The 26,435-nt window shown below is 39.8% G+C and overlaps 1 protein-coding gene across 3 annotated transcripts in view; it reads left to right on the plus strand.

Moving 5' to 3' along the window:
* The first annotated feature begins 6,964 nt into the window (after positions 1-6,964).
* PPM1A (protein phosphatase, Mg2+/Mn2+ dependent 1A) overlaps positions 6,965-26,435 on the plus strand; it is a 45,849-nt gene continuing 26,378 nt past the window's right edge. Inside the window, exon 1 of one of the 3 annotated variants that reach the window (XM_073895305.1) lies at positions 6,965-7,124. In XM_073895305.1, coding sequence (XP_073751406.1) covers positions 7,112-7,124 — 13 coding nt within the window. In that variant the 5' untranslated portion in view covers positions 6,965-7,111. Of the gene's footprint in view, positions 7,125-10,450; positions 10,780-26,435 lie in introns of those variants that run through there. The other 2 variants (XM_025869929.2, XM_025869930.2) reach the window with 2 other exon arrangements.

Genomic DNA, 26,435 nt, shown 5'->3' on the forward strand with positions numbered 1-26,435 from the left:
TGTTAGAAAGGAGGTCCAGTCCATACTCAAAGGGAGGGAATTACAAAACAATGTGAATAGAAGGAGATGGGGATCATTGTAGTCGTCTTAGAAGGCTGTCTACTTTAGATGGCTCTGGGATCCTCCCCTTCTATTTCTTTATGACTCCCCCATGCCCTTTTTCCTTAACTCTGGCTGCTAGTTACACTGGTTTTGTCATTATTACTACAAGAATGGATGCAACTAGTTTTTGAAATGATCCTGTCATTTCTAACGCTTTTAGATGCTAACAAACCCTACAATGACTCCCAACTGTGTGCATGTTTTTTTTTTAAATTTTTTTAAGATTTTTATTTATTTGCGAGAGAGAGAATGAGAGACAGAGAGCATGAGAGGGAGGAGGGTCAGAAGGAGAAGCAGACTCCCCGCCGAGCAGGGAGCCCGATGCGGGACTCGATCCTGGGACTCCAGGATCATGACCTGAGCCGATGGCAGTCGCCCAACCAACTGAGCCACCCGGGCACCCAACTGTGTGCATAATGTTAAACCTCCGTGATTGCGCCTTCTGTAAATCATTGGCCATGTGATTCAATCTCCAGCCATCCCCCACACCTTCCCAGAGGTTGGGTTAATATCACCCACTTCAAAACCCCAAATCTCTGGTCACATGATTGGTCTTTCTGGCATGGGCAGCTTCTACCCTGAGTCATCACGTTTGTTTAAATTATCAAAGGTCCCACTGTTAGTCAACTCATCAGCATAAACTCTCAGAGAACATGATGAATAACAAAGATACTCCTATCACTTGGGACAGTCCAAGGTTTTAAAGGCTACTTCCCAGGAACTAGGGAGAAAGGCCAAATTCTTTATTACACAGGTTGTCAACTAAAATACCTACACATGGTCTTTGCTCACAACATGGTAGTATGGTTTCAAGGGCAAATGTTCTGAAAGAGAGAGAACCCATATGGAAACCATATTGCCTTGTATGACCTAGCCTTGGAAATAATGCTGTGTTGCTTCAATAACATTCTATTTATTGAGGTAGTTTTAAAGACTTACCTAAGGTCAATGGGAAAAGATATAAATCTTCTTCCACCTTTTGATGCAAGAATGGCAAGGTTTGGAAGAGGAGAGGTAGAACTCGAAATATCATAGGGGTCTTTTTTGAAAAACAAAATCTGATATCACCATCCAAGTCTAAAGTCCTCCTGGAACCTTACGACATCTTTGACAATTCAGTCTCATACTAGTTTTCATTCCTGATATCTAACCGCCTCTTCACACTTTGCTTCCAATCCAGTAAGAGAGTCATGCCCATATCAAAGATTCTGGGCACAGCTTTCCCCCTCTGAAATCCAACCTAAAGCAAATTCAACCTATTCTTCAAAGAGCACCCCTATTGTGACTCTATGAACCAGAAAGAAACCCCAATTTAAACTGGTTTAACCAAATAGAGAATGTATTGCCTCAAGAAACTAAACACTCCAGAGGAGAAGCTATCTTTGCACATGCCCCAAGAAGCTCCAAACTCTCATCATCCTTACTGCTAACAACCATAGAGGAACAGGATGTCTTTCTTCTAATGCTCCCAAACAATTCCTAGGATTTACTCTAATTGGTCCTCTTAGGTCATGTGCCCAACCTTGCACCAGATTCTGGGGTCAGAGGAAGGAATTATACTGAGAGGAAGGGGTGGTTCTTCCTAAAGAAATACACACTACTGTTACCAGAATGTGGAAGAAATAGAAGTTCAATTCCAGAGTCAGGGTTTTTTCATTGCTAGAGTAGTGGAATGTTGAAGATGGAAGGAACTACAAGGATTATTCGACTCAACACCTTCATTTTACATATGTGGAAACTCAAAATTCAAAAAGATGAAATGACTTGCCTAAGTTGCATACAGTGGCATAGCATCAGAGACAAGACTAAAACCCTGTGTTCTGATTCCCCAGGCCAGAGGGTCTCTGTATAACCTGATGTCTTAATAGACACTGAGATTATATTTTAAACTTCAATTTTGTGTTCTAAAAAACAGCAAAACTTGGAGTCACATGGGGTTCAAATTCTATCCACTCACTTGCTCTATGAATTTGGACAAGTGAACTTAACCCTTCTGAGCTTCCATTTCTCATCTGTGAAATATAGTAATAACAGCTACCTTGAAGGGATATTGTTGGGATTAAATTAGATACTGTGGAAATAAAGATTCTAGCAAAAAAGGAAGTGCTCAATAAACAGTAGCCATCATTTATATCTCTTGCCATATTTATTGGGATTTGACACATACTATGTTTTTATTCCAAACTTGGTGTTTGACTAACAATTCTTTTCATAGGTGTGGGGGTTGTGATTTACATCATCTAGAACATTTTATTAAGTCAGTGAAATTTCTTGCCCTTTAACAGTTTCAAACAAATATTAACAACCAAAAAGGACCTATCTAATCCAAATTAGGTAGAGTTACAAGGAGAATTTCTTGGACTTTTAAACACCCTTTTGTAACATTGCCTTTGGGAATCTAAGTGTAGGACAGCAGAAATTTTATATGTTGTCAGTTCCATGTGTTTCTGTATTTTAGGTTTTTTTTAGTATTTTATTTATTTATTTGACAGAGAGATAGAGAGAGCACAAGTAGGCAGAGAGGCAGGCAGAGGGAGAGGGAGAAGCAGGCTCCCCGCTGATCAGGGAGCCTGATGCGGGGCTTGATCCCAGGACCCTGGGATCATGACCTGAGCAGAAGGCAGATGCTTAACCAACTGAGCCACCCAGGTGCCCCTGTATTTTAGTTTTTGCTTTTGAATTCAGGCAGGACTGACATGTGATGATGCGTTTAGTGATGACAGTCCAAATAGTCTGACTGCCTTTAAGGCAATGTTTATGGGTACATAACCCAGATATGATACACATGACTCACTAGGCCATATAAATCACTGGTATTTTATATCAAGCCAAGATTTTTTTTTTTTTTTGGCATCCCATGTTTCAAGTACTCACATTGTTCCCTTTAAACTTTCCATGCTTGTGTTGTGATTGACAACAAAAAGAGGTTTGTATGTCTTGCCTACTTGGACAAAGGTCAGTAATTTTACTGACCGCCCCCCCCAAGAGATGTACACATGGTTCTTTAAAAGTACAGATCAATATATTTTCTCATATATTCTTTTCAAGAACTTACGATGGCCATAAAATGTAATTTAAACAACAAATTATTTCTAACAGATATTTGTATTTTATTTTTTTAAGATTTTATTTATTTATTTGACAGAGAGAGAGAGAGAGAGAGAACAAGCAGGGGGAGCTGGAGAAGCAGGTTCCCTGCTGAACAAGGAGCCTGACATGGGACTTGATCCCAGGACTCCAGGATCATGACCTGAGCTGAAGGCTGATGCTTAACCGACTGAGCCCCTCAGGTACCCTAACAGATATTTTTAATAGAATTGATATGACATATATCAGAGTCTGGTAAATACGAGGTTTGCGAGATATTACAGCAACTATTATTTGCATCCTTCTCCGTATTTAATGTCATTTGACACATTATAGGTTCATAATCAGTACTTAGTTTTGAATGATGGATTATTTTTCCAGTGACAAGTGCTTATTATTTACACCAGCTAGTGCATAGGCTGAATCTGGTACTATAGGCAGAAATTGTTGTTTGGCTCACCAATGCAGAGATCGCAGATTCTACAGGTGTAATATAACAGCCATAATAATTTTTATTATGAAATATTTCTTGGGTATCTATAATGTACTAATTGTAAGATTAAGCATAAAATTAGTCATGGTCCTTTTCTAAAGGCCTACCCTAGGTTTACCTTGAAGACTACCAATATTTGACCTTTAAATTAAAGGAAGAAAACTCAGTAGCAAATAAGAAGACTAAACATGTGAAGTATTCTTATTTCTTTCATTGGTCCTTGAGCGAGACTGAGACCAGAGATGGCTGTGGAAGAAGCAGAATTCATCTTTGATTTTATTGAGGTCTTTACCAAGTTCCTTCTTAAATTTCCTTTACCCTTCCCACCAATACATGTCAATGCAACTTGCTTCCCATGTATTAAAATTTAACTATTCAAAAGATCTAAAGATTTTCATATTAAGATGTAAAAATATGTGCCTTAGGTAAGGACACCTAAACTACCATTCTCACTGGATGGCACAAGGTATAAATACCTAGTGGAATTTTAGTCTTCAGCCTTCAGATGTGTGTTGGGAGAGCATCAAGTGGAGAGCGAGAGGATAATGAGGTTCTTGGGGAGTATTTTTGAGGGCAGTAGGTATTCACCTGTAATTGAACCGTCTGAATGGGTGTCCATCTTACCTACTCTTAATTTAGCCTTTCCTACAAGGTACTCCTTGCTACATTTTACTATACTAACCAAGAAAGGTTATGTGATGAGTCACTGGCAAAAATATCCAAGAATCCTTCTCAGAAAATGAAAACATAAACTCCAATAACAAGAGATCTCCAGAAGACCTCAATCCTACCACCAAAATGTAATCATTCTATGATATTTAAAGCTGGAAATAATTTCACTTCCTCTTTAAGGATTTATGAAACTGACATGAAAGGATTTTTCTACTTCCACTTTTACTTTTCTAAAATCTCTTCTTCATATTGCAGCAAGAGCAAAACATATATCAGATCACATCATTCCCCTGCATAAAAACCTCCAGTGGTTTTCCATCACACATAAAATAAAATCAAAATGCTTACTGTGGCCAATAGACACCCTGCCTACATAGCACTCTCTCCCACATTGACCGTGTCCCGGCCATCCCAGAGTTCTCTCTGTTCCCTGACATGTCAAGAGCACTCCCACCCCAGGGCCTTTGCTCTTGCCTGGGTCTTCCCTTAGATCTTTACATGGTGGTTTCTTCTGTTACCCAGGCCTGCCCAACTGCCACCCCTGTAACAGGCTTTCTCTGACTGATTGCTGTAAAGTAAACTTTCCTTTGGCCCCTCTCCCATCCTGCTTGCCCACATCATGCTTTGTTCTACATATATTACAGTATTTATTCCTCTGTAAGAAGCTTGTTTGTTTTCTCTGTTACCCCCAAGTAAGCTCTATGAAAACTGCCTTTCTTCTTCAACATAATATCCCCAGCCTCTAGAGCACTGCCTGGGATTTTTGAGGTACTCAATATCTATCGATTAGATAAAATGCATGGTGGTGACTCAAGTCTATAATATAAAAATGACAAATACTGTAACATATAAAATATAGCATTTGGAGTCCTTCTTTTAAAGCAGTATAAGAAGAACAATCTAAAGTTTAGGTTCAGAACCAAACGGTCACCTCTGGTATAGATGGCATGAAGTGGAAACTCACATAAAAAGGGTCAGCAGTGGTGGGGATGGCAGAACCCTCCAGCAGAAGATCCTTGTCATAGGTCACACATACATTCCCACAGGTTCTCAGGAAGCCAATGGACTAGAAGTCAAAACAAGTCTTGAAAAGAATAATTTTAGCCCTACAACTGACAACTCTGTTGTGAACCTTTGTAGGCCTATAGAAGAGATAAAATATTGCATGGAAGGTGTCAAAACATTTACAATGTGTTATTATTAAAAAATATCACATGATGTGCTTTAAAGTAACAGTTACATTTTCTTGTGGCAGGTTCTTTCTGTGCAAGATCTCATCTGTTTCTGCAGGGTGATTATTCCTGTGTTCCTGATGAAGAAACCAAGGTTAAGAGAGGTTAATAACTTGTCCACAGGATAAACAGAGCAGAGATAGGCTTTGGGATATCCTCTTTGGCTCTAACGTTTTTAAAATATTCAAAAATGATTGTTATGAATATCTTCAGACAGAATAAATATGCTCTCCTCCTCCACAGTTTTCATAGAGTCTTAGGAGAAGGGAAGAGAGAAGTTTTCCTTGAGTAGAGAGAGCAGGAGAATGGAACTGGTGACAGCTGGAAACAAAATTCTAAGATAAGTGATGATTTTAAATGGAGCATGAGAAATATTTTTGCTGTTCGATGTGCTGTGTACCTCCTCTCCTAAGACATCTTCAGCAAGGGCACCATTTTTGGACTTGTTCTTTCTTTCTTGGATGCAAAACTGCAGTGGAAAGGGCCTCAAGAAAAGAGAAAGTCAGTTCAAGAGTCAGCTTCTGGGACAGAAAAAGCAGTGACTTTGGACTCAGACGGTCTCAGGTCTGCAAAAGAGCTCTTTTCCTCAGCCTTAGTTTCCTCTTCTGTAAAATGGGGGGTGAGAGAGAGAGGGGGGCAGTATCTTTGTTTACAAAATTATTGTGAGAATTAAATAACACCCATAAGGGGCCTGGTATGGAGCTTGGCATATTCTATATCTTAATTTCCTTATTTGTTTGCCTCTTTGTCTATACCCCTGATTATAATATCAGGTCCTTGAGGGCTGGGACTTTTTGCCCCTTCATGTCCTTATCTACCACCATCCTGGCATACAATAACTATCCGTTGAACAAATGCATTTGCCTGAAAGGGCCTGCCCCAATGTTGTGGGGCTGTGGCTATATACAGCTCTCTTGAAACGAGATGCTACTCTGAAGACTCCCTAGGACTTGGCCTATGGTGTTCATGGGGACCCCCATCTCTCTTAAAAGATCCAGGAGGAGTCACAGTGACAACACAAGACCGCTGGCTCCTATCTACTCCACCCCCGATGGAGCTGCCTCAGTGATGTCACACAGGACCGGATTCTCTAATCCTTTTCATTCTGTGACAGTCCTTTAAAGACCTAAGTTTTTCATGACCCTTTAGGGTGGGGGGGGGGATGGAGGCCAGAGGGCCAGGCTGGGGGGCACACCCCCCACCAGCAAAATTAGTTTAGGGGCACTATCCACTGATAGGTACTGCTTCAGGAGAAAGTGGGTAGCAGAGGCTGTATTTTGGACTAAGCTAAGAAAAAGCGGGAAGAGAAGAACGGGGAAAAGAGGGGCAAAGGGGACTAAAAAAGGACAGAAGAAAGGGAGAAGAGTGATAAGGAGAAAAGAGAGAAGAGGAGGACGTATGAAGAGGATATTTGTGAGAAAGACTCGTGGAACAGGGAGTGAAGGAGGAGGAGGAAGGAAGAGTTGAAACTCTGTTCTGCTTGGCTTTGTGACTCTTGAGTAGTGGCTGACTTCAGTGTGAAAGGATGGATGGCTCAGGTGAGGGGAATTCTCAAGCGCTCCCCTGAGGGATCACTTAAATTGCTGACCTTGATTTTTGAGAGGCCCAAGCCAGGCGGTCTCAAGGGTGACTCTCCCGGATGGATTCACAATAGTAATTTGGGAACAAGCAGTGTAACCTTCACTTTAAATTGTGATTCTAGAGGAAAAGCGGAGAGGGTGTTGCTAACCAGATTAAGCTTCAGACTCCTCACCTCAGCCCCCATGCTCACCCCATGCCTCCCAAGTACTAAGCTAATAGCACACAGTTAAATTCAGGACTTGAAAGCCAATCTTCCAGAAAATCTTCTTCCTCTTTGGTAATTGAAATGTAAACAGATTTCCAAAGCAGCCGTAGGATAGTTTTACAATATGCCCATAAGAAATTACTAAAATACAATTATGAGAATATATTTTCACTGAGGTTTCACAGAAACTCATTATGAACATCCCAAATACACATTGGAGATCCCCTATAGTTTAAACAAAAAGAAAACTTTTAAGCCTTTTTTTCTTTCCTTTTTTTTTTTTTTGTAAAGATTTTATTTATTTGACAGAGAGAGACACAGCGAGAGAGGGAACACAAGCAGGGGGAGTGGGAGAGGGAGAAGCAGGCTCCCCCCTGAGCAGGGAGCCGGATGCGGGGGCTCGATGGTGCGGGCCCCTGGGATCATGACCTGAGCCAAAGGCAGACACTTAATGACTGAGCCACCCAGGCCACCCTTAAGCCTCTTTTTTCAATGTCCTTTCCTCCCTTCTAAATAGTTGGGTTTGGTCTATAGCATAATATTTCGGGAACATAATATTTAATATAATAATAAGGAATGGGATATTATAATATCAAGCATATTTATTCAGACAATATTAAGATATCTTTGTTCCAAACTTTAAAAGTGTTATCTGATAACCCATGAGTTTCCTAGTTCATACCAAAATGTCCCTGCAAGCTGTATCCAGAAAGAAGAAATAGTAGGAAAGTAGACTTTTATCAGCAGTCTGGGGTATACTGTGTGCCCTCCTTAAAAATCTCTTTATGCTCTTATTTTCTATTCTTCTGCCTCTTCTGCTATAATTGACCCAGATTCTCCTGCAAGTGTAGAACAGAGAGAAGAAAAGATATGGAAGACTAAAGGAAGGAAGCAGAAAGATAAGCAAGTCCTTCAAGTTCTCTATGGTCCACTACTGTCATTGGTTACTCAGGCTCTGCCTTAGGAATAAGAAAATTTGCATTCCAGGGGCACTTCACATAGTGGTTGCCACATGGGCTTTTTAATTTTACAATTGTAATGAGTCTACTAGCATGCTAATCATGCTGTTACTTGTCTTAAGTATTAAGGATTTTCAATACGGGGTGGTTTCAAAGATCTATGATCTAGTTTCCCTTTTTTTTTTTTTTTTGGCCAAGTGTACAGAGAAGTAATTAGGAACTGTATCCTCAGATGATCCTGGGACCAAATGCATAAGTGAATTTTATTTTCGCATTGTATACCTGGAAAAGATCCATCTTCCTGTTACTCTAAGAAATTCTAATGCCATAGATAGCGGGTAGAGTGATTTTTGGGTTTCTTGAAGAATTGGCCAGCCAGTGACTATTTGGTGAAACTGTTTTATCCTGTTGTCAAGTTCCAGGCCTAAATGTGAAAGGAACAGAATCTTCTCAAAACAGTCATGTAGAAAAAATTGGAGATGGCTTTCACAGCTTCAAAAACAGCTAAGTGTGCGTTGAATGACAGAAAGAATAAACAGATTGCTTTTGATCTAAGAGTTGGGGCAACAAAGTGCTTTTAGGATATACAAAGTAACAGGGTATAAATTGCTACAGTGAGTTCCTGAAATAAAATGGAGAGGCCTCATCACAAGTTTACCTTTTTATTGGCCAGAAGACAATTTGACTAATATTTTCAGGTGTTCTTTTTAAAGTACTTGCCTCCTACAGTGAACTATTTGGGTTTTTCTTTGTATATACGAGACCATCTTTTTTAAAACACGGATTTTTCTTTAAACTTCTCTTCCAGCCAGTGTGGTATAGGTCAAATCCATGAACAGGTTAAGCCTCTGACAAGAGAGGGAAAGACACCCCAGCCAATGGGAACTCATGCTGGTGATGTACTGCTCCCAGTTCTGATTCATTGGCCGCCCAGGGTTTGTCATTCTATCCCGGCGTCTGCAAACAGCGTGGGTCGGTTTTCTGTAGTCCAGCTAGCTAAACTGGATTTTGGCCGCCTTCATGTGCAGTTTCAATTAGGTTGACTTGATCTCTACCTCTTAACAGAAGCAGCTGTTACGTTTCTGATCATTCTCAAGAAAAATCTTCCGTTCCTTAAACCTTGCAGGAGGTCGTTGGAGGTCCCCTGTGACAGAATCACATGACTGTCTAACATGTGCAAATAAATACAAGGTGGAATCCGATGAGCTACGGATGGAAAACCTGCCAGAAACTCAGAGCATGTGCCCCGTGCGTGTATCAGCCGCACTCGCGTGTGGGTGGGTGGTGGTAGGGTGTGGCTGCCCTTCGGGACCAGAGGTGTGTGGTAGGGGTACCTGCGGTGGGGCTCCCGGGGTCACTGGCCAGGGTGGCTCCAGAAGCCTGGGGCCCCGGGGAAGGGGGTCTGGCGGCTGCCTGGGTGCTACAGTGCGTTCAAGCCGCAGCCGCCAGGGGGCAACGAGGCCGCGACTGCGTCCGAGAGAGGTCAAAAGCACGGGGTGGGTCCTCCGGGTTCTGAGAACGGTGTCTTTGCAGGGAGTGGGGTGTGCACTTAAGACAAGTGGAAGCGCCGGGGCGGCAGGAGCCGACGCCCTAGGGGGAGCTCCCGAGTCCGGGCTCGACAGACTGCCCGGTTTGAAGAAGCTCTCGATGGCCGGGACTCCTTACGCTCACACACTCTGTCCAGCCCCCAGGGCCGGGGGCATAAGGGCCCCAGTCCCGGTTCCGATCCGGGATTCGGATGCTCCCTTCGGCCTCAGCCTGGGGCCCCGGCCGCGAGGGGGCTGCGGCGAGAGAAGCTGGGTAGGGCAGTGATGTCATCTGCGGCCGCCCCTCCCCCGCCTGCCGGCCCTCGCCGCAGTTCCTGCCCAACGACATCCGGGTCTCTCCAGCTGCTCCGCCGCGCCGCAGCTGTAGCGGCCGCCGAGCCCGCGGGGCGGGGCGGACAGAGGAGTCGGGGAGGGGCAGCACGGCGCCGTCGTGAGCGCGCCTGCGCGGGGACGCGCTCGAGGCGGCGGCGGCGGCGGCGGCGGCGGCGGCGGCGCTAGGGGCGGGAGCGCGCGCGGGAGCGAGGGAGCAGTGGTCTCGGCGCCGGCCCGGCCCGCAGCTTCGGGTGCTCGGGCGGCTGCAGCGCCGGAACGGGTGGTTGGGGAGGGGGGGGGGGGGGGCGCCAGGCAGGTGGGGCGCGAAAGCGATGAATCTTCGGCTCTTCCTCCTCCTCCTCCGGGACCCGCTCTCCGCCTCCCGTTCCAACGCCCGGATGATCTGAGCCGCGAGGGCGCCGAGAGCGGGGGGCCCGGACGCAGCCCGGCTCCTCCCCTCCTCCGCCCCCCTCCCCGGCCTGACCTGGCCGGCGGCCGCCGCGGTGACCCCCTTCCAGCCCCCTCCCCGGCCGCCGTCGCCACCGCTGCCTTGGCCGACCAGGGACCTGCCAGCCTGCGGCTGCTCCTGGTAAGCGCGACGCTCGGGCCGAAGGCGGGCGGGCGGGCGGCGCGGGCCTGCGCGGCGGCGGTGGCGGCCAGGCCTGGGCCTGGGGCCTGTAAACAAGCCGGGCGTCTGCCCGGGCGCTCCCGGGAGGAGACACGACAACTCCACCCCCTGGCCCGGCCTCCTCCCCGAAGCCGGGCGGCGGGCCGCAAGGGGTTAACGCTCAGCGAGGGCGGTGGCGGCGGGGCGGCGGGGGCGGAGTGTTGGTGGCGGCGGCGCGGGGAGGGGGCGCGACCCTCCCGCCGCCGAGGCCCGGCGGCTGTTTGAGGCCGCGACGCGGGCGAGAGCCCCAGGCCAGCCTGGCCCAAGAACGGCGGGCGGAACTTTTCCGAAGCGAAGAGTAGGGCGTTGCGGCGCCCCCACCCGCAGGGCCGCCCAGAGCTCCAACCCCTGGGAGGGAGGCCTGGAGAAAGAAGGGGGTAGGCTTCCTTTGGACCGGACTTAGCCTCGAGACACCAAATTCTGGAGGATTTGCTTCAGGTCTTATAGGGGTCTGAGCTGAGAGTGAGGCTCCTTGAGAACTCAAGTCTGTGATGCCTCCAGTTCATTCATTACATCGAACAAATCCACTGAAGTAAATCACACTGATTTCTTGTATTTTTAACTGTAAATTGTGTGGTAAAGTTCTTAATGTTAGAGTTTGGTGGTTGAGGTATGGTTCTGTTCTGCTTGTAGATTTAAATATTGAAAGACAGCTGGCTGTGGAGAGCCTTCTACCAACCGCAGTTTAGATACGTTTTGAAAATTTCATCACCTGAGGTATTTTTCCTTCTCTCTTCTCAAGCACCGCATGGTACTTACAGATCCACAAAGGTCATACTTAAGTTGTCCAAGCCAAGAAATGTGTGCGCCGCCCCCATCCCTACCCCTGAATTTTCTGCAGATTGCACTAATGAGCGGAATGAATTTTAGTGATTGGTAGAGTGATGGGAGGTGTAAAAATCAATGGGATATAGGTATTATTTTCCCAGAGTAGGTGATTTTGACATTATTGAAAGAAATTAAAAATTTTAAAAATTGTTCTGAGGAAAAAGGCTTAATCTTTTCAAACTTGCATATTGGGATTTTAAACACAACCAGTTTTTAGATGCAAAGAGTTCTGAAGAGTAAGGGGATTTATTTATTTAAATGATACTCTGCTGAGCCTTAGGGGTTCCACAGCTCACGGGAGTTCAGCAGGGCTTACTCCCCAATTCCTCTTTAACTGGAACAACTTCACTTTCATAACTTCTATATTTTTACATATTGGGCCTTTTACAAATATTGTATTTCTGTAACACTTTAGAAAAATTGATTAGGGAGATAGTGACCCACACCACTGCCTATTTTCTAATCATAGATGTTACATTTGATTTAATGTTTGTCAGTAAATAATTTGAACCACAAAGTAACATTCCTTGCCTGATGTTACAGTTCTGTTCTTAGGTGTAACTCACATATATCTGAATAAACATTTAATCATGTAGGGATGATTACTTTTCAGCTGCAAGTTGGCGGCAGTGACAAATTGAAAGTATAATGAGAAGTGCACATGGAAGTTACTAAAGACATTTTTGATGTGGTATCAAACATTTTTCACGTTAGTGAAGTAATTTTATTATGGGAGAGGTATATAAGACCAGGAAGTTTGGCTAGCTACCTCAGTATATATTTGAGAAATAAAAGGGTTGAATGCTAGAGTCATTAAAATTTCTTTTTTAGGGGCACCTGGGTGGCTCATTTGGTTAAGTTTCCGACTCTTGCTCTCAGCTCAGGTTTTTTATTCCAGGGTCATGAGTTCAAGCTCCACCTTGGGCGCTATGCTGAACATGGAGCCTACTTTAAAAAAATTTTTTTTTCTTGGGGCGCCTGCATGGCTCAGTCATTAAGCGTCTGCCTTCCGCTCAGGTCATGATCCTGGGGTCCTGGGATCGAGCCCCGCGTCTGGGCTCCCTGCTCTGCAGGAGGCCTGCTTCTCTCTCTCCCACTCCCCCTGCTTGTGTTCCCTCTCTCGCTATGCCTCTCTGTCAAATAAATAGATAAAGTCTTTAAAAAAAAAAACAAAAAAAATATTTTTCTTTTTTGGTGGAAATTTACATAAATTTCTTTAAACATTCTTTTTTTTTTAAACACAAGTATGTTTTTATATTTTAGTTTGAAGGGCTGGAATGATGACCATAATTACAGTATAACCTGTTGAAGGGAACACTGTACTACTAGGAGATAAGAATTGTTAGTCATGACTGTGCTCCAAAATATCTGTGTCCATGGACAACTCCTTTAACCTTTTGAGTCTCAGTTTACAAATCAGTAAAGCCAAAGTGGTATACTGTATTATCAAATGCATGGCCAGTTGTTAAATTTTTTTATTCTGCTAACATTGTCTATTCAAAATGCCTTGACCAAATGCCTGGTATATGCCAGGCACTTAGATGTTTCAGTATTCTAAATCTGCATGTTATTTAAAAATAACTGTCTTCCATAAAAGATTTTAAGTTGGTGGTTGATCTTTAGGGATGATATTCCTGTAGGTAGGCTTTATTGATTTTTCTGTTGGGATTGGGAAGTCTAGAAAAACTCTTGAGAGGAAGAAGGACGGGGTGGTTGAGACTGTAGGTTTGAACAAGCACAGGACCCTTGGTAGTTTGATGTGAAGGGCATTATAAGAACACATTATGAAGATGTTTCTGTGAGTTCAGGCTGGGTCTTGCTTATCTTGACTTGTTAATACACCTTTGTCTGAAAATTTGTTTCCTAATACCTAATTTTTTTTAAGATTTGATTTATTTTTAGAGAATGAGAGCACAAGCAGAGGGGAGGGGAGGAGCACAGGGAGAGGGAGAAGCAGACTCCCCGCTGAGCCGGGAGCCCACCGTGGGACTCAGTCCCAGGACCCTGGGATCATGACCCGAGCCAAAGGCAGACTCCCAACCAGCTGAGCCACCCAGGTGCCCCTAGTACCTACTTTTTTCCAAAGGAATTTATAGCAACATCGTGTTGTCACATGGTAAACATTGCTAAGCAGTTACCAAAAACTTAGTCTTTGAATTTGTTCAGATTATACTTAAGACTGTTTATTATAGTAGCTAATAAAATATGTAGTCAATTCTGGTTTAGCTGTGAATGCTTATTTATTTAATAATTTAAAAACTAAAGACTGACATATGTCCACAGGGAGCTTGTTGTCCCTGTAATGCTCACCCAGAAGTGCTGGACTAATTTCTTAGAGTGTAAGTTTGTGATCATGTAGATATAATTATAGGGTGATATTTTGATGATCCCCCCCCCCCCAGTGATTATCTAACTCTTGCCTGGGCACCTGACTCTTGAGTGGTACTGATTACTTTCCATCCTTAGATCAGAGGAAAGAGGCAGCCATGTAAGAAAGTCGGCTCAAGTGGAGTCCTATAAGAGTTAAGCAAGAAGATAAAACAAGGTGTGGCCCTGTGAAATGTGTGGACCTTGGGTGAGGGGAAGGTGTGAGGCAACTAGGTAAAAGTTTGTATCTTCCTATACCTTAGGTAGTAACTTTATGCAAGAATGTGTTCTGTCTTTCATTTCAAATAATGTCGGTGACAAATTTTTAAAATTCAGTTGCTTCATTTATTATTGCACTATTAGCCAAGAAATTCTCTGAATTTCTACCTGGGATTATTAACCACCCTTATATGAAAGGATTTGGGGTTAAGGTTGATTATATTCTTCTTTTGCTTTTTTTAATGTCGAATGTACAAGTAACAATTTTATGTTTTATTGAATCTCCAGAATAGATTCCTTGATGATTTTGACCTTTGCATGTCCTAGCAATCTATGTACTACCTAGATAATCTCTTTACCTAGCTTTTCTTTTGCTGAGACAGGTAGGAGAGGAGCTAGAGAAAGGAAACGATTAAGAGAGGTGAACTTCTGTATACCTTTATCTAAAATGTAATAGACTTTAGAATTTTTTTAAGAAACTGAGAGAAGAGTACTAGATGTTAATGTGTATTAATAGACTACTGATACTATGTTTATGAAATTAGAGGTGTCTTAAACATTCCTTGAATAAATGTGTGGTAAAGGAGGGAGCTTGAGTTTTTATAATTCTTAATATGTTTATTTGGAATCCATTGATCAAGTTTATGTAGTATTCATATTTAGGATCTGGATTGAAAGTCAGTAGAGTTTTTGTAGCTGATATGATTTGAATTAAAATCCTATGAGAACAAACTACTTCTAGATACAGAATAAAGAAATAAAAGCCACAGTGTATTGACCATTTGTGAGGGTTTAATTTTCCCCACAACCCTCTAAAGTATACGATGTTATTTCTGTTTTACAAATGAAGAAACATAGACTCAGAGAATCTAAGTAACATGCCAGAATCAGAGCTGTGTAGTTATAAAGTTATTTTCAAAATATTCCTGATTGAATTTTTCCCAACTAGATGAGCCTTCTTGTTCCTAGGAATCAAAAATTGAGAAGCTGAATGTTAACACTATGATTCAGATTCCTAGAATTAAAAGACACCTTATAAATTTATGTATAAATTAAGTCTTCCAATACAGGAGTCTCTTCTGAAACATTCAGAAAAGATTTAAGAAGTTAAGTTCATTTTCTCATTCTCTAAGTTTCCAAAGTCAACAGAGCTAAACAGTTTTATGTCTTCAACTATCATTGTTTAGATTGAGGAATGGAATCAGCATTAAATTCTCAAATGGTTGATATCCTTAATGAAGGACTAAGGGAAATGTTTCTAAGTACATACATTAAAGGCTTTAGAGAGGAGGTGATGGTAAAATTTTCTAGTGGGGTAATTTTGGGCAAACTCTTTGATTTCTCTAAGCCTCAGTTTTCTTACCTGTCTTATGGGAAAGCCTTTTTCTCATAAGGTGTTCTTTTTTTTTTTTTTTTTAAGATTTTACTTATTTATTGGAAACAGAGAGCATGAGAGGGGGGAGAATCAGAGGGAGAAGCAGACCTCCCTGCTGAGCAGGGAGCCCGATGTAGGACTCGATCCTGGGACTTCAGGATCATGACCTGAGCCAACTTAACCAACTCAGCCACCCAGGCGCCCCTCATTAGGTATTCTTGAAGATTAAGTGAGATGATTGTGTAAAATACTTGACGTTTTCTACCATGAAGAAAGTACTAAATAAACAGTAGTTGCTATTGAGTTTGTGAAATCTTGAGATACAGGAATAGAGATTTACTGAGTGTGAGTCTTTGAGTACAGTTTTAGCAGTGAGCCTGGAAACCATACTCTAAGAGATTGAGTAGAGACTTTAGAAGTTATAAAGATTGTGGGCATCTAGAATTTATATATAAAAGTTAAATGTTAAGAGGTAATGGAAGAAAAGTTTGAGTATGAGTAGATTTATTTGAGTATATGAAGCTGGAGAGGTCATGCATTTGGAGTTAATGGTTAGGTGGGAATAGATGGTTAAATAGAGGATTAAGAGTAATAGCAAAGGTGAATGTTCAGACTAGAATGATCAGTAAGTGAAGAAAAACAAGGGTTGGTATTTTGAAGAAAAGTTACAGTTTATGATTAGAAATGGGCAAGAAGATACTGCTATGGAAAAAAATGCAAGAGAGAGTAAGAAAACTAAATTCTAATTAATTCAGTTCTTGTAAAAAAAAAATAGTCTTTACATAAAAGGTACTAAGGCTTTACAGGTGGGTCCTGTGTTATTTAAGGTTGAAAAATTGTATTAGAATACTACAGATCTTAATCACTTCATACCCAGACCATGCTTTTAGCACTCCAGCTGGTCTTTCCCACTTTCATTTTGTGCTGCATCTCCCTTCTCCATTCTATAAACCATCACAGACTTCTTCTAAAAAACTATTTGTGTCATATTATTTCTCTGCTTGATATACTTTGTGATTCCCTTTTCATCTAGAATAAAGTTTAGAATTCTTTGCTGGGCTTTTGACACTTTCCATAATTGAACTTCAGGATTGATCTGTTTCTTTCTTTTTTTTTTTAAAGATTTATTTATTTATTTTGGAGAGCGAGTGGGAGGAGAGTGAGTGGGGGGAGGGGCAGTGGGAGAGAATTTCAAGCAGACTCCCCACTGAGGGGGGAGCTAGACGTGGCACTCGGTCATGAGATTGTGACCTGAACCAAAATCACAAGTCAGATGCTTAGCCAGCCGAGCCACCCAGGCGCCCAGGATTGATCTGTTTCAACCAAACCAGTACACTTGCCATCTCTGGACACACCCTATCCTTTTATCTCAGTGGGTTCTTGTTCATGCTAATTGGTAGGTTGGATTCTTGCCCTTCTTTTTCTAGCTTTTGCTTTCCCTTTTGTTCATTTTTTTTTTAAAGATTTTATTTATTTATTTGACAGAGCGAGACACAGCGAGCGAGGGAACACAAGCAGGGGTAGTAGGAGAAGGAGAAGCAGGCTTCCGAGGAGCAGGGAGCCCGATGCGGGGCTCTATCATGACTCAAAGCTCATTTCTAATATTTCATCTTTCACAAAGCCATTTCTGATCACAGTGTTTCATCTCTCATTTCTCTGTTCTTCTATAGCAGTATCTATTGTATTATTTGTTAGGCTTTAGTTGTATACTTTATTGCTAGGTATTTGTGTTCTAATTATAACTGTTCAATTTAATTATAAAACTGGGAAGGGGAAAATACAATAACTTATTATCCCAAAGCTTACCACAATGCCTTGTGGATGGTAGATATTCAGATATTTTGTAAATATTAGGCAAAATCTACCTGAGAGTGGAAGTGATTGCTGTAGGAGGTGGTGGAAACAGTTCAGAGCTTTCGGGTAGCAGACATTTCTGACTTTTCGTCCTATATATTATTTTGGCTGAACCTGGGTATTTAAGTGTGAAGATTATACATATCAGAAATGTGGCAGAGTTCTTATGTTGGTATAGATAATTAGGTTGATTGATTCTAGACCTAAAGGTTTCATTTTAACTTACAGTGTTTTCACTTTGAGGGTTAATAGGACATTCATAGTCATGCATCTCTTTCCAGAGTTATATTTGCAGATGCTATGAACTAGGCAACCTTTTAAATGGGAGTTGTGGAGTCACAGTAATTAGATGACGTATTAGTTAAAGAAGGGAGATAACTCTCAACTGATTTAATTTGAATCAAAACATATCTAATATATGAATAGTCTATGTTCATATAAACCTTAAAGCTAAATTTTAAACCATATCAAACTGTTAAACTGTTTCCAGTATTTGGAAAATGCATAGTAAAATTTCCTTTATTGAATTTTTAAATGGATAATTTTATATAGGCAGTCTGCTTGCTAAGACCCATTTATTGGAGTATGATACTAATGAGACCAGAATGACAAATTTGATTCTTGTGCGACTTTTAAGTTTTTCTAGCTTTAACATTAGCTACTAACAATGATAGCTAACATTATTGAGCAGTAGGCCAGGCATTATCATAGAAAAATTTTAATTACTGTCTTATTAAATCTATCTCTGTATATGAGATAGATACTATTATTACTTGTATCTTAACAGATGAGGAATTGAGACAAAGGTTAAGTTACTTGTCCAAAGTTTCACCGCCGGTAATAGAAGCTAAACACATGTCCTTGGATTTTTCATAGTTATTATATATATGGATCGTAGCAGTTTTATTGCTCTTGCTAAAAGAAACTGTTGGCAGTTGTGATGGTTTAGAAAATCTTTGGTTATGAAGGGTATGACTACATTTCCGTTGTACCCAGTGAGTAAATCTTGTGATTGAATTGGGATCCTAGGTGGAAGGGTATACTGAATTTGAAAAGTATAGTGTCATGTGTTATGTCAATTCACTGTAGAACTTTTTACCAAGAACTGTTAAATTTTGTAATATAAGAAAGATATAGGCATAATACAACTAGTACCACAAGCCATACACAGTTTTCCCTTACGGCTTATTCATTACTTTGCAACCCATTGACAAATGCTTTCATCAGTCCTTTATTCAAATTAAATTCTTAGTGAATTTAAGAAGATAGTGTTAAACACAAGCTACCCCATTGGGCTTAAAATAGAAGTTATACTATAAATGGAATATTTCAATATTAAGATTTATTAAAAATAAATTCCTTGAAAGCAGGGACAGGGTTTTGTTTTAAGTTGATGCTCAATATATGATTGTTTTATCTTTATAGTCTCCTTATTTTCTGATGAACACATGACAGAGAAAATTGAATGTGAACCAGAAGTATAGCAAATTATGAGAGCATAGGTCATGTATAATCCATTTTATATTTAGGCTAGTTCTTTTTACTCATCTGTGATATGACCATTCAGGCAGGGATGTAGATAAATGGTTTTTTTGTGTATTTTGTTTTGAATCAGGCTATATGTAGCTTAGTTATTTTATTTCAAGAGTATGTTATTCAGTGGGGCACCTGGGTGGTTCAGTCAGTTAAGCATCTGCCTTCAGCTCTGGTCATGATCCCAGAGTCCCGGGACTCTGCTCAGTAGAGAGCTTGCTTCTCCTTCTGCTCCTCACACTGCTCTGCTCTCTCTCTTTCTCTCTCTCAAAAAAAAGAATATGTTATTCAAGAACTGTTGTGCTACTTCTAAGAATGTAATTCATTACTGATTTTGAATAAATGCCTTGGTGCCTTTTTTTTTTTTTTGGCACTTCTACTTTTCTTTAGCATGAGTGGTAGAAAATTGCATCAAATTTGATACTACGTCTGTAGGAGATGAAGCTTGCTTACTTACCTTTGTTACCAAATTTCAGAAATGAAAGTATTAATGATAAGGATAAGCAAGGAGTAGCTATATATTGCTTTTTTGATTTTGTTTTACAAACAGAATTACGAAACTTACCAGGCTTTAGGAAAACATCTCTGCAGTATGCCATCATGCTTCAGAATGTAAATAGATGGTAAATAAAATTTTTACTTTTTATAAAGCAGTGGATTATTCTTGCCGAGAATCTTTAAGGCTGTTTTGGATGTTAGGGGCTGATCTTAGAAGTGGCAGTTTTTGTTCTGTTGTAACCCACAGCTTAACCCTGTATTACTCCATATGTCATCTTCATTTTTCTCTGTGTAAATGCTTCCTGATAGTATAAGCAAGTACTTCAACAACTAGTCAGCCATCTAGTATGATCTTGTACTAGTTTGCTACAGTGAGTAGAATGAGGAGCTCCTTAAGTGCATATGGGATAAATTCATTTTATATACAGTAAAACTCCCAGACTAAGTTAAAGATATTTTTGTCTAAAATACATTGAAAGTGGGTTTCCTAGCTCTCAGAAATTATTCCTTTGTGTCTAAATTACCTTATACTTTGCTTCTCATATAGAAAACACTTTAAAAAATTTACCCATTCATGACTATTGATTGAATGATCAGATGAATAAATAAATAGCTCAGGGAAAGAGAATGTATAGGCTCTAACTTCTAGTCATAACTACATCTTTCTCTTTTGTTCCTTCCATTTTTCAGTAATGAGAGTGTCAACTAATGATGTCAAGAAACTTTTTTTTTTAAAGATTTTTATTTATTTATTTGACAGAGATACACAGCGAGAGAGGGAACACAAGCAGGGGGAGAGGGAGAGGGAGAAGCAAGCTTCCCGCTGAGCAGGGAGCCCGATGTGGGGCTCAATCCACCAATCCACCAATCCATCAATCAGGTCCCGGGACCACGACCTGAGCTGAAGGCAGACGCTTAATAACTGAGCCAGCCATCCAGGTGCTCCTGATGTCAAGAAACTTTTAAAAGTCATTAATGAACACAATCTGAAAATCAGATTTTTAATTGGTAAGCTGCACATTTGCTTTAGAGTCCAATATTTTCTTACTAGAAATCAATTCTATTTCTGTAGAGGTTTTAAAAATTAGAACTATGCATTCTGTAGAATAAGAAAATGGAAATGGTAGGATACAGTTTGTTTGCAACTCCTTTTCTATGGGAATACATTTTCCTGGGTAGAAAAGAATTCCTGAGGCTGTTGACAAGAGAGAAGTCATGATGATGGCTATCATTCCCTTGTCCTACGTATTAAACAAGTGTCTCACGATATGCAAAGTATTATGAATAGAAAAGGCATGAATAGGAAAGACATGATCCTTCCCTCATGAATCTGAAAATCTAAAATGAGAAGAATTCACAGGGTCTTATAATATACTATGATCAGGGTGAAATACAGGATTCTGTGAGCTTATGACTAATGGTAGATCTATTTCCTGAGACAGGGAACTGGGTAGGAGAAGTGGCAGGGAATTGAGAAATTCATTTTAGGTCATGTCATTTGAGGTGTGGCTAATCAAGTACAGGAGGTAGTTATATGTATATTTTAAGCTAATAGAAAGATGGAATTTTTCATTTAAAAATACTTTTTTTCTCTTAATTTCCCAGCATCCTTTTCCATACACTCAAAACATCTCATCAAAACTTATGGACTCAGTGAATGAATCTGTTTTTGAAAAATGTTAGATTGTATGGACAGAAGTCTTTCTCTTAGAGGCAAATACTTTTTGGTTCTTTTTTCTAGCAGTGGCATTTCATGTGTAAAATACTTAAAATTGCTACATATTTTGTTTGTGAATAAACCTTTTATCATCTTAAATATTTAATAAGTTCTATTTTCCCCTTCTTTCAGGTTACCAGCATACATCTTTAAATGTACTGTCACACAGGGGGTTTTGTTTGTTTTAAGCAAAAGAAAAAAGAATGGGTTGGTTGGCTAAGGGAGTCAGTTATTATTTTCTAGGTCAGTCTGAGTCTGAATCCTCAAATATGCAAGGTTTAAAAAATAGCAAACTGGAAATTGAATCCATTTCTGTAGACAAGTTATTCAAAACCAAGAAATTTGAAATAGTTAACAGATGAGGCAAATTGAGATTGTGAATACTATAGAACATTCTTAGAAAACTTTAAAAAACTAAATAGCTCTATGCTTTCCACATCTTTTCAGTGTTTTTGCTCATACTGTAGTTGTTAGTGAAAATAGGTCAGTATCCAATTTTTATAGTCACTAGAACCCACCAACTAAACTGAGCTTATTTTTCAGGCAATTATGTCCTTCTGAAGTTTATACTTTTATTTTATTTTTTTTAAAGATTTTATTTATTTGAGAGAAAGAATGAGAGAGAGAGAGAGAGAGAGAGAGAGAGCACATGAGAGGGGGGAGGGTCAGAGGGAGAAGCCAACTTCCCCCTGAGCGGGACTCGATCCCGGGACTCCAGGATCACGACCTGAGCTGAAGGCAGTCGCTTAACCAACTGAGCCACCCAGGCGCCCCTGAAGTTTACTTCTAAAAATTGCTCAGTACATACCTTTGTAGAAACTTAAGACTACCTTATGGAGCTTGTAATTAATATCACAGTACGTGTCTAGAAGATACTGATACATTAAACATGAAGGAAACATCAAAAGTGGCAAGCTCTGTCTACACTTACTATGAGAAATTGAGACTGCTGCTCAAACCTGCACAAGGTGACTATGGTTTGGGGAGTTGTTAAGTTTTTACCTAATTCAGCAATGACTATTTTTGAGTGATATTTGGTAGAAAAAAATGACTTACGTCGTGGACTTCATGGAAATACTATTTAGCATAGAAGAACTGTATCTGACTTATTTTGGTTGGTTTGCTTGGTCACCTTTGGTTTGCTTTTTGAAATTTCATTTTTAAGGTTTTAATTTAGGGCATTTAAATTTAGGTATTTAACTCAGTAACAGTCTTTTGCATTATAATTCATTTGGATGAAATTTGGTTATTTGGAAGAAATACTCAACAAGTGAAATCAGTGTTTAGTTGAAGCTATAAGATAAATATTGGGCAGCTGGGGAAGTTTCAAAGGTAATCTTGGAAAAAATTGAATATAGTATTTTTACATGTTACTCCATATAATCTATAGTCATCTTTTAAAATCTTATGCAAAATAAAATATAGTTACAAAAAACCATAGCAGTCTTTTTAAATGACTTTATTGAGATGTAACTCACATAGCATAAAATTCACCCATTTAAAGTTGCAGCTCAGTAGTTTTTAGTGTATTCACAGAATTGTGCAACCATTAACCACAATTTAATTTTAGAACATTTACATAACCCCCAAAGAAACCTTGTAGTCATTAGCAGTCACTCCCCATTCTCCTCTCCCCCAGTTCTTATCAACCACTCATCTACTTTCTCTCTCTATACATTTTTTTGGATATTTCATATAAATGCAATCTAGATAACTTTTTGATCAGTTAATTTCTAGCCTTTATAAACATTTTATATATCTTATGAGATAACTAGTGATGAATAATGTAGCTTCCTTATAGAGCTTAAATAGTTGTTTCCTCCTCCTCTGACCAGGAAAAATTAATTCAGTAATTGGAAGACTGTATCCAGATTTAAACCAAGAATCAGGCTCTTCAAAGAATATGTACGATTAGTCCTCATCCAGAAGTGTTTTTTACTCTGCGTTGCTCATTAGTCCCTCAACTTTCTCTAAAGTGTTCTCTAGTAGCCATTTCTCTTCTAACCTTTCAAACTCAGGCTTGCATGAGTTCACTGAAATGTTTCCCCTAGCAGTTGACTTGCCTGAACTCTACCTGCTTACACCCCTAAACCCAAGAATGGGAAAGGCAAGAACAGGAAAATAGAAGAGATTGATCAGGCTGGGGAGGGACAGCGTTCTCCTGATGAGAACAGGAATAGAAATGGTATAAAATTTGCAAGGAGACTGAATTTGTGAACAGAAGAGTAAAACTTGGAGTTTGCTTAGGAGAGAATAAGACCTAGAAGGAAGAGGGCTCCTCGGTGGTTCAGTTGGTTGGGCGACTGCCTTTGGCTCAGGTCATGATCCTAGAGTCCTGGGATCGAGTCCCATGTCGGGCTCCCCACTCAGCGGAGAGTCTGCTTCTCCCTCTGACCCTCTTCCCTCTTGTGCTCTCTGTCTCTCATTCTCTCTCTCTCAAATAAATAAATAAAATCTTTAAAAAAAAAAAAAAGACCTAGAAGGAAGAAAGAAAAGGCAGAGATGTTATCATGTAGTAGAAGATAAGATTTTTTTTTAATTCTCTGTTCTGAACTTTGAATTTTAGTCATAATGTCATTGGAGCACAAATGATAATTCCATTTTCTGATGAGGTTTAGTACCCTTGACATATTTTCTTTCCAGAACTTTGTATAGGAATTTTGAAGCTGAACTATAGTCATGTGTTGTTTTTTTTGGGTTATTTGAAGATCTTCAGGTTTGAACCAGGGTAACATGGGAAACCTTATCACCTTGGGATACTTTGGAGAAATCCCACAGACTTAAATGACACTGTCCCCTGAGGGTTTTTAAATTGGAGGGGTAGAATCCTATTCTGGGTGCCTCCATACTCAGTGGACTACTTCAGGGATCTAGAATCAGCTAGGGGAAGGCACTAATTGAGAGAGTGCTGCTGCCAAAGAAAATCTAATTTGATTTGATAGATCAGGGGCCTTCTGGTTGGACTAGAATTGTTAGTGGGATTTTAGGCACGGTCAGTAAAAGTGCCCCCAAAGAGCCATAGTCATACATACAGCTTTAAAGGAGTAAAATCCTGTAATAAGCAAACTCAAAATTTGGGAGAAAGGGAATGCAAACTAATGGGAACTGTTTGTACTTGTATTTTACATCTTGGATGGTATGTTTAAAACCCCATAATCAGCCCCTTATCAGAAACATTGCCTACAATATTTTGCATATAACTTTCTAAAGGAGCAGGTCATGAAGATACTTAATTTCTTTAGAACAATGAGATTCGTTATTTAACATATAAAATATGTTATATGATTTAAGTGAATGTTTTTAGTATTGGAACTCAAGTTTACAAAATGTGTGTATTTTTTTTTTTTAAATAACAAATATTTCTATTCAAAAGAACTCTATAAGGGCACCTGGGTGGCCCAGTCGGTTAAGTGTCTGCTTTCGGGTCAGGTCATGATCCCATAGTCTTGGGATCTAGCCCACATTGGGCTCCTTGCTCAGCAGGGAGCCTGCTTCTGCCTCTCCCTGCCACTCTCCCTGCTTGTGTGCTCTCTCTCTCTCTCTCTCTCTCTCGTTTTCTCTCTCTCTGTCAAATATTCTTCTTAAAAGAACTCTATATAAATCTTCATAACTTTTTTTTTTAAAGATTTTATTTATTCATTGAAGACAGAGATACAGAGAATCTTCATACCTTTTATAGATTACTTATATTGCAGGAGAAATTTAAGAGTATTTGTTGATTTAACTGACTATAAAATTGAGCTTTATGAAAAGAATATTTAACCAGAGAAACCTGTGAAAATATTTTAGGCCTGAGGGGATTGGAACACCATTCCAGAGGCCTTAGCCCTATGAGCTGCAAACTAATGGATCCCACAGGAAACTTCTACCTCTAACTAAAGATACACAAATTTAAAGATTGCTATGATTTAGGTATATTTAGAAAATGAGATACCAAAGGAGCATTTGTTAAATGAGATTAAGCTGTACCTTATAGAGTTAGGTGCCATTATTTTGCTGGTGTTTTCTGATTCTCTCAGTGGAATAAATGTTGATTTAGAGTGTAAAGAACTCTGCTACTACCATAGCCATGTTCTAGGGAGTTGGCATCAACAGAGAAATTAGTTAATAGTTCTTGGGCTTTCAGAGGCACTATAAAGTCCAAGTCTTAAAATTTCTTAGAGCTACTTCTGTGGACTATTTATACTATTTAACTATTATTGGAGAATTTGATTTTCTTTTTCTCCTTCCCCTTTCCCCCTCATCCTTTTGTGGTAGGTTTTTTGAAGTGAACATAATTTTATTTTTTTATTTCTTCAACTCAGTGAACTAAATTTATTGCATTTGTTTCTAATCTGTTGTCATCCTTTGAAATTTTAATATCAATGATTTTTAATTTTTAATTTCCAAAAGTGGCATTTAATTCTTTTCCAATTCCTTGGTAAATTTTTAAGTAATTTCTTCTCATTTTCCTGGTGTGTGTGTGTGTGTGTGTGTGTGTGTGTGTGTGTGTGTGTAATCTTCTTAAACATTTCATACATAGTTATTTTATATCTTGTATTTGTTATGTTACTTCTATTCATTGCAGCTTGTTTCCTTGTATATTTGGTGATTTTTTTTTCCTCTGAGCTCACATTTGATTAAATACAGCATACCTTCATCATCTGTATAACTGTCTATAATTTTATTTCCTCTTTTTGTAGCATAAAAAAGTTTCATTTTCTTTTTTATATTTAATATAATCAGTCAGATATTTCACTGTCCTTACTGTTCCTTTATATCTCACTCCTGGAGTTACCTTTCTTCTTGCTAAGGTATAGCTTTTAGTAATCTTTTCTAACAGTGTGGCCTGTAAATGTCTGTAATTTTTATCTAAAAGTATATTTTATACATTACTTTCTTTTTTTAAGCAAATAAAGAATTCTTGGTTAATAGGTGTCCCATCCCCCCATCCCTATTAGTACCCTCAAGATATTTCATTATATTATGATCTCTGAGAAGTCTGGTTTCTACCTGGTTGTTAGGCCTTTGTATGTAATTTTTCTCTCTACCAGTTTTTAAAAGGATTCCTTTTCTGTATCCTGTCACCACTATTTACTTTGTGACCTTGGGCAAGTTCTAAACAGATAATGAGATAGTATCTGTATTGTATGGGGTTGTAGCATTGATTACCTTAATAATATGTAAAATATATGCAGGACAGAGCTG

This window comes from Callorhinus ursinus, unplaced genomic scaffold (assembly GCF_003265705.2).
Source record: "Callorhinus ursinus isolate GAN/ISIS: 27379988/994484 unplaced genomic scaffold, GSC_fseal_2.0 scaffold8, whole genome shotgun sequence".
Lineage (NCBI taxonomy): Eukaryota > Metazoa > Chordata > Mammalia > Carnivora > Otariidae > Callorhinus > Callorhinus ursinus.